The sequence below is a fragment of the Mytilus edulis genome, chromosome 11 (genome assembly GCF_963676685.1).
Source record: "Mytilus edulis chromosome 11, xbMytEdul2.2, whole genome shotgun sequence".
In the NCBI taxonomy this organism is placed as follows: Eukaryota; Metazoa; Mollusca; class Bivalvia; order Mytilida; family Mytilidae; genus Mytilus; species Mytilus edulis.
The window spans coordinates 39232670-39249712 of NC_092354.1; the positions used below are offsets into that span (position 1 = coordinate 39232670).

The 17043-nt window shown below is 32.4% G+C and overlaps 1 protein-coding gene across 1 annotated transcript; it reads right to left on the reverse strand.

The window, feature by feature from the left end:
* Window positions 1–27: 27 nt before the first annotated feature.
* Window positions 28–14129, reverse strand: LOC139495550 (uncharacterized). Its single transcript, XM_071283818.1, has 3 exons — window positions 13783–14129; window positions 2762–2895; window positions 28–2271 (listed from the first exon to the last, which is right to left on the reverse strand). Exon 3 carries the CDS (start codon window positions 2263–2265, stop codon window positions 184–186), a length of 2082 nt encoding a protein of 693 aa, XP_071139919.1. The 5' UTR covers window positions 2266–2271; window positions 2762–2895; window positions 13783–14129; the 3' UTR covers window positions 28–183.
* Window positions 14130–17043: the final 2914 nt, after the last annotated feature.

The window sequence follows — 17043 nt, forward strand, 5'->3', positions numbered from 1 at the left end:
CCACATGATATTGACACATTATAACCATGTAAGATTCAAAACTACAAGCTATTTTATTAGAATGTGAGAATTGAATCCCTTGAAGCTTAATAAAGAAACATTTAAAGATACTCTTAAAAAAATCTACTCTTCACACAATGTTACGAACCGGTTTATATTTAATCTGAAAGGTTGAAGAATGCGTCATTTCTTATATTCAACAGGTTTTGCAGATAATGATGTCAAATAAATGTTCATTGCAAGAATGTTTCCGGCATCATCACATGGAAATTTTCCTTTACATTCCGGACAAATTGCATCCTTTATTGATCCTATAAACTTATTGACCAAGGATATGACTTTACATAATGGACATTTATATTCTGCCTTCTGTAACCCGATATATTTTTCGATCAGCTCATGTGCAATTCTTTGTCCATGTTCTTTGTAGTAAGCTTTCTCAACGGAAGTAAGATTGTTGGAATCCCAGAATACATCAATAAACCGGAAATTCAGGACATCAGCATTCTCGACTCTAAAGAAACCATTATCTCCCCACTCATCTCCCCATGATGACATTAAACAGAGGCTTTCGGCGTTAAAACTAGTAAGGACAACAGCATGCCCACTGAGGTCCTTAGGCTTAATCATTGAGGCTCTCTTTGTTATGTCAATTTCGTCTTTTGAAAGAACACCCCTCGGATTTCCATAGAAAAAATCGCTAAATATTTGCCCCTCATCTTTTGTCAGCCTATAAATTGCAACAACGGGTCGTTTCTCTGTGATTGCCTGCAAGGCTTTATTAATTTTTATTTCTCGGCATTGCAAACGATATTCTGGACACACTTCCCTAAGAACTTTTAATGTACTTTCTGTCTTGGTTCCATAACGCTGTATAATCTTATCCAGAATGACTTTAAAATCCGGGTAGCCGCCTTCTCTACCAATTATTCGATAGATCGATAAATGAATTACGGTGGCTGCAACAAATGCAAAGCAAGTGCTATCGTCACCTTGATCCTTCGCTGTCAAATCTTTGGTACTTTTATTGATATACATATCTAGAGAAACATTCACCAAAAGACCTGATAATGTATCCTGAGAACATACAACGGTTTTTGCTAGATCACATGCATCGTGGATGTTGTCTGGGTGATTTACTTGTAAGAATAGCCTCGTTTCATTGTTGGTGATATCTATATTCCATTTGGGTTTACGTTTTTCAATAATTGAACGGTACAATCGATCTGTTGGAATGATTGAGCTTAATTTGAACAAAAATTTCGCACCATCATCCCAGGAGGAGTTTTCAACACAAAACAAAGTACGCGGCTCAACATCGTTCGATCTAGTAATAAAACAAGTCACAATTGTTATATCTAGATTTTTGAATTTTGACAAGGCTCTGGGAAGTTCACCATTATCGGTCGGATCCCCATCTGATAAGACAAACAAAAGTTTTCTATATTCTGAATACTTTTCCCGCAAAAATAGTTTTGTTGCTTCTTCAATTGATGTATACAGAGGTGTTCTTCCATAAATGAAGGGTTCAACTATTTTCATTAATTCATCCAGTCTTTTGTCTGTAAGTGTCTTTTCATCAACATATCCATGTACTATTTCAGAAGCTTCGTGTACTGAGTACACATCTTCTACTGGCTTCAATAAATATGATTTGGCCTTTTTCTCAACATCTAAGACATGTTCTTCTCTAGCTTTGACATATTTAGTTGCTGTATTAACATATACGTTTTGTAAATTGCAAACCCCATTAACAAGAAGTGAAAGGTACCAATTATTAAAAAACATTTCGGTTCTTTCACTTGTCCAATTTCGACAGGAAGACGGTAAACAATGGTCAACAAAGTTCCTGAGAAAGTCAGCATTGGATTGAAGTTCATTTAACATCAAAATAATCATATCTTGAGTTATTGTACTTTTAATGACTGCTGGTTCAGCCCATTTTCGAATTGTGCGTGCTCCTCCTTGTTCTAGGACTGTGAAAAGTCTTTCCAACATTTCATCATAAGATTGTGATTCCATTTGATTTTGACGTCGATCTTGAAATTGTTTTACGGTTTTTAGAATATCAAATGTTTCATCACCGCAACCTCCAACACCTATCGCAAAAACCTGGTTATTTGAAGATACGTCATGCTTGACTAAGTCATCAATAACTTGAAAGACTGACCGTGCCCATTCACCACCTTCTTCATTTATACCTCCCTTTGAATTTTCTCGCATGGAAGCAGACACATCTAGGAGAATACCTATTAAAGTCGCCATTCTGTTCTGTAATTAAAAGAAGCATTATAAGCTAGGTATATATGTAGGCATTAGGTATCATAACCTATTTATAATTTGTTTTTATTTCAGATATGTATGTTCGTTTGAATATGAATACTTTTGAGCTACAAACTCATTCATTAAGGATTATGTCCATATATAGCTACAAGGTATAAATAATGTATAAACAGCTGTAAATAGGCTAGTAGAACTACAGTGAATTAACGCATGGTATTTTGAGGAGACAAATACAAATACGTGTACAACATGTTTATGATGTCAACTGATTATACTTTCGAGTAAGAAGGAACATGTAAATTCTAAAAAAAACATTTATAAGTCATCTTAAAAATATATTAAAAAAAATACGACATGTCCTCAATCTTCTACATTAATCTGATAAAATACAGGTGCATGCTCTTTCCCCTTCTGAAAAGTGCATTTGTTTTCTAAGAGTAAAACGTTAAAGCCCGTTGTGGGATAACGTCTAACTCACCACTAACACAGCGACTGCAACTGCATGACAATGAATTAAAGAAGTGGCATCTGCATATCGTCTTCTCCCATTTTCATTGAAATGTTCATAAAACCAATTCCATAGAAATACCTGCCAAAAGCTCACAATCAAATCTACAACAAACAAAAATAATTATATTTACATGGCCCCTAAGGGGCTCTGTAAACATTTAACCACAAACGTTTAAAAAGTAAAAAATATCAAACCTTAAAAATTCACTTTTATTTCTATTTTATATGACAACCCTACAATAAAGTCAGTTGAGTATTTTTGTTGACAATCTTATCTTTTTTAAAATCTATCGAAATCAAGATAACTTTGTTGATTAATCAATAAGCTATTAGACATTGAATGGTTTTCGTTGTTTTAAAGGAAAACATTTTTTTTGTAAAAAATTACAAAATTTACGAAAACTTACTTAAAAGGAAGTTCGCTTCTCAGTTTCAAAATACCAAGCTTTTCATGACTTTGGTATATATTGATAGGGAATTAATAAAAGGGGATTATTAAAAGAACAAAAAAGCAAAAAATAAAATATAGGTCAATGTGCTTGTTTTCGAGATATAAGCCATTGAAAGTTTGGCGGGAAATGTTCTCTCTTGATTTTTCATACTTTATCATTGAAAAGTTTATGTTCTCTAAAACTATTAGAAAATAACAACGATTTAATAAACTATTACAGATGGCCTATAATGTAAAAGAATTATAAAAAGGAAAATGGGGGTCAAAAGGCAAAAATTTGTAAGGCATTCAAATACTAGATAGAGGAAGAGGATTCCGAAAATCTGACAAATATCAATTCATTGAAGGCCAATAACTCTTTATGGGTAAATGGCAATTTTGATCATGCTGACTTATTTTTTAGATACTACTTTGCTACTAATTTTGCTGTTTACAGTTAATCTTTATCAATGATAAATTTACCAATTCAGGGGCAGCAACTCAAGAACGGTAATGCTTAATAAAATTTCAGGACTTAATGAACATTTTCACCAGTCATATTTGTTCTAATACTTTAGTATCAGAGATATAAGCAAATAAAGGAATTTCGCTCCTATTTTATATATTTACCCATGGTTGCCATCTTGGATGATGGGTGGGGTCATTGGATACATTTTTAAAACCGTATATACTAAGGATAATTAAGGACAAGCTCGCTGGTTTTTTTTGTCTAAGTAGTTGCAGAGGAGAAGATTTATGTAAAAGACGAAAAAATTAGCAAAATTTACTTTGAAATGCCATAGTTCCTTATGGGGTCAATTTTGGTCATGTTGACTTATTTCTAGATCGTAGTTTTATTATGACATTTTATTTTCGAATGCAAAGGACTGAACATATTTATGGTCACCCTCTCCCTCAGGTTTGAAAAAAAACAAATAGTATTGTTTTAAACTTGAACTTTAGTCACAACTTTTCACAACAGGCTATGCAATGATATGCTTTTTGCTGTTTCAAAGAAAGATTAAATGAATGAATTCATCGAACAAAGTTGATTTTTTTTAATTATCATGAAATGATATAATTCAATAACGGGTGCCACATGTGGAGCAGGATCTTACCCTTCTGGAGCACCTAAGATCACCCTCAAGTTTTTGGCGAGGTTGGTGTTGCTTAATCTGTCTGTATTATGTTTTGTAAACTATTGTATGTTTTTCTTTTTCTTTTTTAGCCATGGCGTTGTCATTTTATATTTTTGAATGTTTGGAGTTGGAATGTCCCTCTGATATCTTTCGCCCTCTTTTACACATCATATGCTGGTTGCTATGCACTATTGAATTTGTGTTGTTTAAGATAAAATATAATTATGCACATTGATCTTTTTTGTTAAGTTATTTTTTGTATCAGGTATTTATATTTTTAAATTGTGCTTGTTATCCATGAATTGAGCGTGAGCATTTTCAAGTATCAGTTGGTTACTTGGCATTTATGTCATGAATTAGTGTTGCTAATGAGAGTTTCGCATATCTTAATGCACAATTGGACATCTGTTGTGTGTTTTTCCCATCTGGCTTCAAGTGCCTACTTTTGTGCATTTTGTTATAAATCAACATTGTAATATTTCAGCCTCAGTTGGTTGCTATGGAAAACAGATTGTTGCCAAGGAGATTGTATTCATATTTTCCTACAATCGAATACACTTTTGTGTGACATTTGTTTGTCAGTACAAATTTAATCATATGACTTTTTTGTGTTTTTTTTTAATTATATTGACCCCTATAAGGTGACAATATATAGTTTTTGTACACAACTGTTTCCGAAACACCATAATGTTGGGTAGCTGCCACCAATATAAATACAAATGTCTACACAATTTTATTTTTTTCTTTGACTAAAATGATAGACACTTATTTTTGTCAGTACCATATTTCAGATTACATACATCTGGATTTTTTACAATTTTGATCAAAATATTGCTGATTTTTAAGTAAAATTTATAAACTTGAACCATTCGATTTTTGTGTTACCATAGCAACCATAAATAAACATTTTTTAGATACGAGTTTTCTTAGCTTATCATTTTAGGGTTATATATTTAAAATATTTACATGCAGGGACCACTATTCTTTATTCTGATATTATATTTCCTGTCGGAATTTTTACCAAAAATAGGGTTTCAGATTGACTGGTTTCTATTGTAACCATTATTTGACTTCCAAAAAAGCCGTTTTTTGTTCAATTGATTGTTATTGCTAGTCATATAGTCTAATAAGCCTATGATGTTCATTTTAACCAAGGTTTTATGATTTTTGATTTTTTTCCACTTTCCACCTGAAGCTATATGCTATAATCCCTGGAAATTTATGGATCTACATAATCACTGTAACATATATACAGAGTAAACATCAATATGAGCAGGGTAATAGTAAGACCATATAGGCAATGAACTACATGAGTACAACGTATAGCATAAATTGTATATCATAATCTCATCTTTCAAGTACATAACCTTCTCTGCATGATGTCTCTATTAATGACTTGCTGCCATTTATAGAAAAGCAGTTAGGTATTCATCACATTCCCACGAAGCTTAATTCATTACCCCTTTCAAAACTTCAGTCTCTGTTCGATTTATGTTTGGAATCCACGGTTACAAACCCTCATTCAAACCAATACAAACTTGAAGCTATAATTTCGGATATTGCAAGTCACAGACTTTTCAATCCAGTCCGCATTGGAAAAGATGAAAAAGAGAAATGATCTTATCTTAATTTTCATTTGCCAACAAAGGTCTCGATGGAGTCAACACAGGCAATATCCCTCATCATAAATTAGTTCAATCAAAAATACCTCCTTATTTCAAAAACCAGTCTGTACCAATCATTTCTTATACCTATACCAAACCTATTGCAACTAAAATTTTCAATTACAAACACGTTTTGCAGGATCTCGATATTGACGACTTCAAGTCTAAATCTCCTGATTGCTCTTGTGCTAGTTCCCAATTCACATATAATCTGGCTGGCCAAGTTATTACCGGTGACCTCTCTACGTAATGTGTTATCAAAAAAAAGTCGTGAGCTTCAATCCATCAATTGGAAATATACGACTCACACTTACCAAAGAGGAAATCCTGGATAATCATAGGTCTGTTCTATGTTCCTTTGGAATTTCAACCAAATATGAAGAAGTGGATCTTCCATCACTGTATTGGATACCTAAACTTCATAAGTGTCCTAACAAACAACGGTATATTGCTGGGTCTTCCAACTGCTCCACGAAACCTCTTTCTAAATTATTAACATCTATTTTATCAGCAATCAAAAAAGACGGGCTTAAAATTTATTGTGAAACTGCCTATTCTAGAGGTGGCGTGAATCAGATGTAGATACTTAAAAATTCCAAAGATCCTCAACATGCTCAATGCTCTTCAACTTCGTACTTGTGTGGCTTTATAAATATTTTGATATGAGCGTCACTGATGAGTCTTATGTAGACGAAACCCGCGTTTGGCGTTCTAAATTATAATCCTGGTACCTTTGATAACTAATTAGAGTACATACAATCTAACTCTCTTTCATCTTGTGATAGTATTAAAACATTTGACTTTTCTACTCTTTACACGTCAAGTATTCCACATTCTAAACTAAAAGACAAATTGAAAGAGTTGGTATTGCCTTGTTTCATAAGGAAGAATGGCCAATGTAGATACAATTATCTTGTCTTAGGGAGGGATAAATGCTACTTTGTAAAGGATCACTCTGATTCAAACAAAAAATTCTCTGAAACTGATATTATAAAGATGCTTGATTTCATGATTGACAACATCTTTGTTACGTTCGGAGGACGTGTTTTTCAACAGACTGTCGGCATTGCAATGGGAACAAACTTAACCCTCTACTTGCCGACTTGTTTCTTTATTATTATGAGGCTGATTTCATGCAGGAACTTCTTAGGAAGAAAGATAAGAAATTAGCGATATCCTTTAACTCTACTTTCCACTATATAGATGATGTTCTGTCACTAAATAATTCAAAATTTGGTGACTTTGTGGAACGCATCTATCCCATTGAACTAGATATAAAGGATACTACAGATACAGTTAAGTCGGCCTCATATCTTGACTTACATCTAGAAATTGACAATGAGGGTCGGTTGAAAACAAAAATGTACGACACAAGAGATGATTTCAGCTTTCCAATTGTGAACTTTCCATTTCTAAGTAGCAACATTCCAGCAGACCTGCATACGGGGTATATACCTCCCAATTGATACGATATTCCCGTGCTTGCATTTCTTATCATGATTGTCTTGATAGAGGGTTCCTGCTCACAAGGAAGCTATTAAATCAAGAGTTCCAAATGGTGAAGTTGAAATCATCCCTTCGTAAATTTTTTATGACGCCATCATGAGTTTGTTGACCGTTATGGAAAAACCGTTTCACAAATGATATCGGATATATTCCTTACGTCGTAACTACAATCCCCTTCACTTTCATGAATGTGAGCCGTTATCAAATAAGCAACACGACGGGGTCACATGTGGAGCAGGATCTGCTTACCTTTCGGAGCACCTGAGATCACCCCTACTTTTTGGCTGGGTTCGTGTTGTTTATTCTTTAATTTTCTATGTTGTGTCATGTGTACTATTGTGTGTCTGTTTGCCTTTTTCATTTATAGCAATGACGTTGTCAGTTTATTGTCGATTTATGACAATTCATGCTTACAGTAGTTTACTTTTTTTTATACTTATCCTGATGTAATCTTGAATTACTGTTACATTCAGAAATCACCTATGAATTAAGGCCAACGAAAGACACAAATCAATAATAAAGTTTAACAAGATAACAGATAATGTCACCAAGTCCAGTAGGAATAGCCAAAATATTGTCCAGTTAGTTCATCAGGGATATGGAGAAACCTGTCATATATTAAAATTGGAACCGATACCTTCAGCAATATATCTTAACACGGCAGCATATAAGCACAAAGTAAACCATCACTGTTTTGTTGATATATCAAAAGACAGATGTTTAACATACTGACATGTAAAGAATCATGTGACTCATAATCTATTATCACCAATAAGTTTGTAAAGAAGAACACTATAATTCCAACATCTATTTTGCAAAACACCTTAACACATAAAGGATTAAATGCAGCAAGACCGTGGTACATTTGTCTCTCTGCATGCAAATTGGGGAAAATTGCTATAAATGTGGTTGACCAATGAAGGAGAATCTAATAAACATTTGTGTCCATAAAGAACAGAGCTTTTTATGAAATAAAAAAACCACATGTTTATATTTGTCTTCTATTCTATTTTTTGTATTTGAAAATATTAAACTGCAAGGCTTATGTCACCAACAAAGTCAAAACATTGTTAGTTGTTAGTAAATTGACCACATGGCAGAGAACTGGTATATTTTGTCATAAGTAAAGAAATTTCAATAGCAATGCCATCAAGTTCAAGTCTGTATTTCATTCGATTTGGGTAAAAATCTGATGAAGTTTTTGTGCGATTTTTTATGTGCCTTATAAAAGAAAACACACATTCAAATCATACAATAACTAAAAACCAACCAAAACTGTAATAGGACACTTACATGACTTAATTTCAAAGTATCAATTTGAAAACAATTTAGAATAATGGACAATGGCATTAAGATAGTACATTACCACAAAGAACACATAAAATATTTGTAGAAATTAAGGCATTCGAAGAATATGAAAAAAATAAAGTTCTAGCATATTTATTGTTTCCATGGAAACGACTTCTTTTACATATAAATATTCATCAAAACACTAGTTTTTTGTCATCAATTTAGATATTTAGTTCCGGAAGATTAAAAAAGAATACAATATTGTGGTGGAACACATTTACAACATTCCTATTGCCAATGGAAACAATTAGTCATTCTAGAATGTTGGTTGAATTTCCATATTTTTCTGATTATGCATAATTTACGATAATACATGCCGAACTTGAACATGCTGTTTGTTGGAAACCAGTTGAGATATCATCATAAAATTTTGTATTCATGGTTTGCACATTAGTAGCATTGAAAAAATGTCAAAAAACTGAAAATATATATAAATCTCATCTGGACCCATTTTCTCAGTCACGGTCACATATGGTGACATATAGTTGTTAATGACTGTGTCATTTTGGTCTTTTGTGGATAGTTGTCTCATTGGTAATCATACCACATCTTCTTTTTTATGTAAGCATTAGACAAAATCCGATGAGAATAACAAATAGTATAAAAGATCATAACAACGATTTAAAATTGCAAAAAAAAATTGTATTTTAAACTTTGAATTTTACACAACCATTTACCGTAAAACACTACAATTACAGGTAATTTCATTACAAACGAACTCATATATATATATAAGTACGTCTGAGTCAGTGCCAACTCTACAACAGATTTATCCATCGGATCACCAGCAATGATGGTGATACATGGCTGTGTACATTATGTATATGTTCCAGACCATATGAATATTCGGACCGTACGCGTACGGTCCGGACCGTATACGTATACTCGTACGGTCCGACCATACGCGTACGGTCGGACCATATGAGTATACGCGTACGGTCCAGCTACCCATGCATGTTTTTAAATCATATGGGTTAAATTTAAACAAAAATTTATCAAAATCTGTCTTATAAGTTATACAAATTGTTATTATAACAATTAGATGGATAAAGTGAATAAGCGAACAAGTGAAATTAAATATTTGTTTAATCGTATATCTGAATTATATTTTGTTACTCTGGCCCAAGGTGACACTTGTTCAGTACCATAAGGAACTTCATAATTTTTTTACAATGACATGTTTTGTTCATGTATGTTCCTTGGCATTAGAATTTTGTTTTTTAAAGTTCCTAATTATTTTAAAACAATTGTCCTCCCACATTATGTTTACTTCCGATAACTTCAATTTCAATGAGCATCCTGGGCTGCAATTAATGAATTACTGACATGCTAAATACAGGAGATTAACAGATTAAATAAGCGTGATTTGTTTAAATAGATAAAAAATATTAAGTTTTTATTTCATTTTCTATTGAACTTTTTATATCAATTTAAGATATAAGTTACGTTGATCTGTTATATACAGTTGTATCTAATACACTTGACCAACTTCTAAATATAAGCCAGACCGTACGCGTACGGTCCAAATACTCATACGGTCTGGAACATATATACAACTCGTCTAAACATCAACCCAACAAAGTTAGATCTGTAAATTTGCTTTCCCAAATTAAAACTGACGAGGAAACGTAATACACGCCCACCGAAAGCTTTATCATAGTGAAGCCCAGTTGGTCGTGTGGGGCGGCTACAGTGCAGGCGATTTGGTGTCACGATATCTCAGTAGCGTGGGTTCGAATTTGCGAAAGCAAATTTACTGATCTAACATTGCTGGGTTGCAGTTTAGACGAGTTATATATATATATATATAGCAAATTTACAGATCTAACATTGTTATATATATATATACAACTCTTCTAAACATCAACCCAACAATGTTAGATCTGTAAATTTGCTGTCGCAATTTTTTTGTTTTTCCCTCGCCGGGATTCGAACCCATGCTACTGAGCTATCGTGACACCAAATCGCCTGCACTGCAGCCGTCCCCCTAGACATATAGACAAGGAAAGATATTTTATATACAAGTTCATTCAGCATTTACATCTACATCTGCCTGAGAATCTATGGAAAACGGATTTATAATCGACAAAGAAACGCTCTGTGATTTTGTATGAATGCGCATTTTTCCATTTGAAGTCTATGGTTTTCATGAATATAAAATTTTACATGTGATAAGAAGAGTTATGTTTGCAAACTGAACAATTATCGTAAATATTATCAAGTATTTTAGGTCAAGTATGGCCTTTTACAATGAGCAAAACGAAACAAAGTAGTGTGTTATAAATGACCCATTATAACGTCCGTTTTGAAGGTAGCAAGTCATTTCGTACCTTGTCCTTTTCGTACTTCTGCAATTTCGTACCCAAAAAATACCATTTCGTCCCCAAAATTTACCATTTTATACAACTGCTCGATCAAATCTTCCACAAAGTACTAAATTGTCTATATGCAAACCTCTAATGAAGTACGAAATTGGATTGTAAAATCTTCCATGAGGTCCGAAATTATATGCATATTTATCTTCCAGAAGGTACGAAATGGCGCACAACAAGGAGACAGTTTTTACCAAGAAATCAAAAACAAATAAATTTTCCACAAAGTACGAAATGGCATACTTATAAATCTTCCATCAGGTACGAAATGACATACATATCAATCTTCAATGCGATAAGAAATGGCATATATTAAACTCAAAACTAGGAAGTAGAGAAGAGAAACATACGAAATGTAAATTGAAATTCATAAATCGAAAATAAACTGTCAACGTTATGGCTAAACAGAAATTAAAAAAAAACAATGACTGAAAAAACAAAATTTTTAGTTTGTATTTTTAATCTGATTATAAATAGTTTACTTACATGTACCAGATCGGTCATTTAGTTATTAGGTTTTTTCACATCCTAAATTCCTTGCATGGGAACACTTTGCAAATATAGCACGTGTAGAGTTCATTTGCATCAGTTTCTATTTAACCATGTATGACGTATGAAGATGTCCTAATCATTGATTTTCTTATGATGTTTAATGATATTCGATAATAAGGAAGTTTGTCGATAAATAGACTGAAACCCTACACAAAATGTATATTGTAACGATTTCGCCACTTAAACCGAGTGGTAAGTTAAATTGAATAAGGAGGTTCGATCGAACATAATTTGCATGGATCCTTTGAGTTTGTATATAGTTGAAATAGGGGTAAATTCAGTAAATAAATATACGTCATCAGGGACCGCCCATTTGGGGGAGAGCTTTCTGTACAAAACTGAAGTCATTTGCTCTTCTGATTGGTAGATAATGTTTGTAATAAATATTTTTTTGGTAGATGGATCAAAACTAGAGTTGAAAAAACTTTAAAAATAAATGCTGAATGTACTATTTTTTTTACTACAGGGTTAAAAAGTAATGGGGGTCAGTATAGGAATTCAGTGCGAATCTACATTGTTTGTAAACAAGGTCATGTGAATGCCCAAAAATGCCCATGACGCATGACCCTATGTTTTTATTGTTACAAAAGATAGGGCTTCATTTGTACTTTCATGAATGATATATGAAAGTTTCTAATTTCTAAAGGTATATCAGATATAAATTTAATTCCACACATAGATTAGCATTAAAGTCAATGGGAGATTTTTTACTGAATTTACCCCAATAGTAACTAAGTTCAGATGCATTTTATGTAACATCTATATAATCAAATATTTACAATTCATCATAAAAACATAAGTATAAGGGGAAAACAACGACCCAACATTAAAATTTAACACACACACATAAACAAACTAAGCATTAGACAAAATCCGATGACAATAACAAATATTATAAAAACACATAGTTCAATGATCATAACAAAGATTCAAAATTGCGAAACAAAATTGTATTTTAAACTTTGAATTTTACACAACCATTTACCGTAAAACACTTTACAATTACAGGTAATTTCAATACAAATGAACTCATCATATATATAGAAGGAAAAATATTTTATATACAAGTTCGTTCCGCCTTTACGTCTACCTGAGAATTTAAGGAAGACGGATTTATAATCGACAAGAAACGCTCTGTGATTTTGTATGAATTTGCATTTTTCCATTTGAAGTCTATGGTTTTCATGAATATAAAATTTTACATGTAATAAGAAGAGGTATGATTGCAAATTTGAGGAATTATCGTTAATATTATCAAGTATTTTAGGTCAAGTATGACTTTTTACAATGAGCAAAATGAAACTAATTTGCATGGATCCTTTGAGTAGGTATATGGTTGAAATAGTAACTATGTTCAGTTGCATTTTATGTAACATCTATATAATCAAAAATTTACAATTCATCATAAAAACATACATTTATATTTATATACAATGTGCCGTAATCATCTATAACGATTTCTCTCCGCTAAAATGAAAGCAGGTTTCCAGAAAACCTCTCTCGTATTATCGTATCGATAGAAAGTTGACTAAGTGGAAATTCAAATCTTCCACAAAGTACAAAATGGTATATATGCAAACCTTCAATGAAGTACGAAATGGAAGATATGAAATCTTCCATTTTGTACGGAATGATATGCATATTTATCTTTCATGAGGCACGAAATGGCGCACATCAAGGGGACAGATTTTACCAAGAAATAAAAAATGTATAAATCTTCCATGAAGTACGAAATGGCATACTTATAAATCTTCCATCAGGTACGAAATGTCATACGAAATGGCATATATTAAACTCAAAACTAGAAAATAGAGAACCGAAACAAACGAAATGGAAATTGAAATTCATCAATTTAAAATAAACTGACAACGTTATGGCTAAATGGAAATTGAAAATCAAAGACGGAAAAAACCGTATTGATTTCATTTATTTTAACTTGTTTTTTTAATCTTAGTATAAAGTTATAGTTTACTTACATGTACAAGATCAGTCGTTTAGTTATTATGGCGTTTTGCCATCTTAGACTCCTTGCAGCTGAACATCTATTAAAATATAAAGTTCATGTGCATCGTTTCCTACTTTACATGGTTGTATGACGTATGTCCGTTTTATTGATTTGTAACATAACTCTTAAAAGATGTTTAATGATAATCGATAATAAGGAAGTTAGTCAGTAAATAGACTTAAATCCTACGTAAAATGGGTATGCTCTATCGACAATGAATAACAACGATTAAAATTGGCAAAAAGAAAAACTTGTATTTGAAACTTATACGTAACCATTATATACCGTTACGGTAATATTCATAACTTACAATTACATGATTTTTAAACAAGTTCGCTCAACCTTTACATCTACTTTAGACGGGGTTTTAATTCAACAAAGACATACTCTGTGAATTTGTTTGAATGTGTACTTTTCCAAGGCTATAATTTACTTAAATATAAATATGAATTGAAAGAGGCATGATTGACAATTAGAGCATCTGACGTAAATGTTATCAAGTGTTTTAAATCAATTTATGACCTTCAAAAATGTACAAAGCGAAACCGCATAGTGAGTTATATCTGACTCAGAATTATGTTCGTTTTTAATAGTATCAAATGAATGTTTTTAATTAGTTTATTGCAGAGATTATATTTTCACTTATGGATCATCAAACATAACTGGACCCGTGAGAAATCATCGCAATTATTTGCAAAATTATTATTATCCTCTGAAACCATAGGGTTATCATGTATACACTAACATGACATAAACAGTCATGATTTTTTCTTAAACCAGTTGTTGGCATGATACGGGTTGTTTTCTCCTCATATATTTTATGATGGTATAGTACTAAACACTTATAATGAAAGGGATTGTTCTAGATTTTTTTATAAATATGACGAAGACACAATCTTTCAATTAATTTACTCGAGATCTGGAGCTGGCATGTCAGTAACTGCTAGTAGTCGTTTGTTAATTTATGTCATTTCATTCTGATTTTGCTTAGTTTGTTTTGTTAAATGTACCTTTTGAAAGCTGACTCGAACTTCTTATTAAACTGAGTTTGATTATGCATATTGCTGTGTCTATGTTTATTCTACATTGGCTAGAGGTATAGGGGAGGGTTGAGATGATTGTTAATGGGCCTTCATTACGATGTTTCATGTTCCATTACGGGTACGACTCTCATTACTATAGCTCTCAGGTGTTTTCGTACGTGACCTGTTTTCTTCAAGGCAAAATGTTTGTACGGATATTCAACAAAATGTTTTTACGGATATTCAACAAAACTACTCAATCTTGAGTAGCAGTCCTAGTACATTCCGCGGTTGGCATTCCATGCAGTATCTTCTTATTGTATTTTCTCTGAATATGTTCTTATCCTGAATTTGTGCGAAATATTTGTCGCTGAACGTTATCATTTGTTTTATACGATATCATAAAACACAGTATGATATATCCATGTTTGATGTCATTTCAATTTATGTTCTATTTTTTTCTGACTGCTGCCAATCATTGTTTACTAATCAATTTTTTCTTGATTGATATCAACAGAATATAGGGACTATCGCTCTCATGATGCAATAATTAGAACGAAACGCAGAACAATTTAAATTATCAAAAAATATTGGCCTACAGAAAGAAAATAAAGTAAGGGAAGTTATATAATAAAAAGTATAACTTCTCCATAACTGCAAAATCATGAGACTAGGATATTAATGTTTTCGTCCGGGCTACAAACATTACAATTATTGGTATTCCTTTTTGCTTTATATGCCAAATTAAAAAATGAATATACTGGTGTCACTCGTGATTGTTGTCAGCCAAACAAATTTACGGATACTAATGACATATGCATGTTCTGTAATCATCTAGTAATTACAAATGTATTGGGATGATAAAAGTCGTGACTCAAAGTTATTGAGTACACACCCATGGAAAAGCCAACATGTCTTTTATATTATTTGTGTTTTTTATTTAACAAACAGGCCAGGAAGGGGGTTTAACAAATAGTGTTTTCAATTCTTTTCAGACATGCGAAAATAATTTTTAACATTGAATACATTTGTTTACTTCATAATGAGCGTATGTCGCAGTCATAACTATTATTTCATTTCATAAGCCTCGGATCAACATCTATTTCTATCCAGATAGATCATCTGACAAAAAGTGTAAATACGATTTCAACCGGAATTTTAATGTATATATTTAAAATCAAACAAACATATATTTCTAACAGTACTCAATACAAAAATCTATTGATAAATGTGATTAGTTCATACTGCATTTTGTAAATAAATTAAATGTACATGTAGATGCTTTACGTATTCGATATCACTCTTAGCAATCATAGATTAGACCGTTGGTTTTCCCGTTTGAATAATTTTACACTAGTAATTTTGGGGCCCTTTATAGCTTGTTGTTCGGTGTGAGCCAAGGCTCCGTGTTGACGGCCGTACTTTAACCTATAATTGTTTACTTTTTAAATTGTTATTTGGATGGAGTGTTGTCTCATTGGCACTCACACCACATCTTTCTATGTCTATTTACTCTTGAATCAAACCAGCGAACGAGTCTCCGTGGCATATTTGTTGGTGTTTAATGAAAAAAAGAAGGGATGGACTGGAATGGATATCTGGATCGAAATTGTAGGACTGGAACCATGAAAAAAAACCGATAGCATTATGATATTTTTGCCTTGCAATATACTTCCATCCGTCTAGCAGTTATCTATAAAACATTCTAAAAAAAAACAAGAATAAATTAGTTTTTTGAGGCAAAGCACTACTTTTACTACATCGTGTTTAAAAGAAAACTATATGCGCAAGGACAAACTAGGAAATTCTGTTACCAATCTGTACCTGAAATGTATAGTAATTGAACGTTACAATTTTACAATACATTTACATATTTGTATTACAGACAGCTATATGCCTAGCCCTTCTATATATTTTACATGAAGTGAATGGTGTGCATCCACCTGCAGAAAATGGTATGTTTATTTCGAATAACGCATAATCTTCAGTAAGTGTGAAAAACGTGGGGTCTTCGAAAACACTGTAAAAACAATCATATTTTCGCAAGTGATTTTTTTTTTTGAGTTTCGCGGGTAAAGAAAAACGAGAAAATTAATCGTCGATTTTTTTTTGGATCCTTCCTTATCTAACTACATCAAGCTTGAATATGAACATCGCGGAATAAAGTATCCGCCAAAGTAAGTGGGTTTATAGTAGTAAAATGCCTATAT

Coding starts and splice junctions, on each gene's coding strand:
- LOC139495550 (XM_071283818.1), bottom strand. CDS start 2,265: ATGGCGACTTTAATAGGTATTCTCCTAGATGTGTCTGCTTCCATGCGA.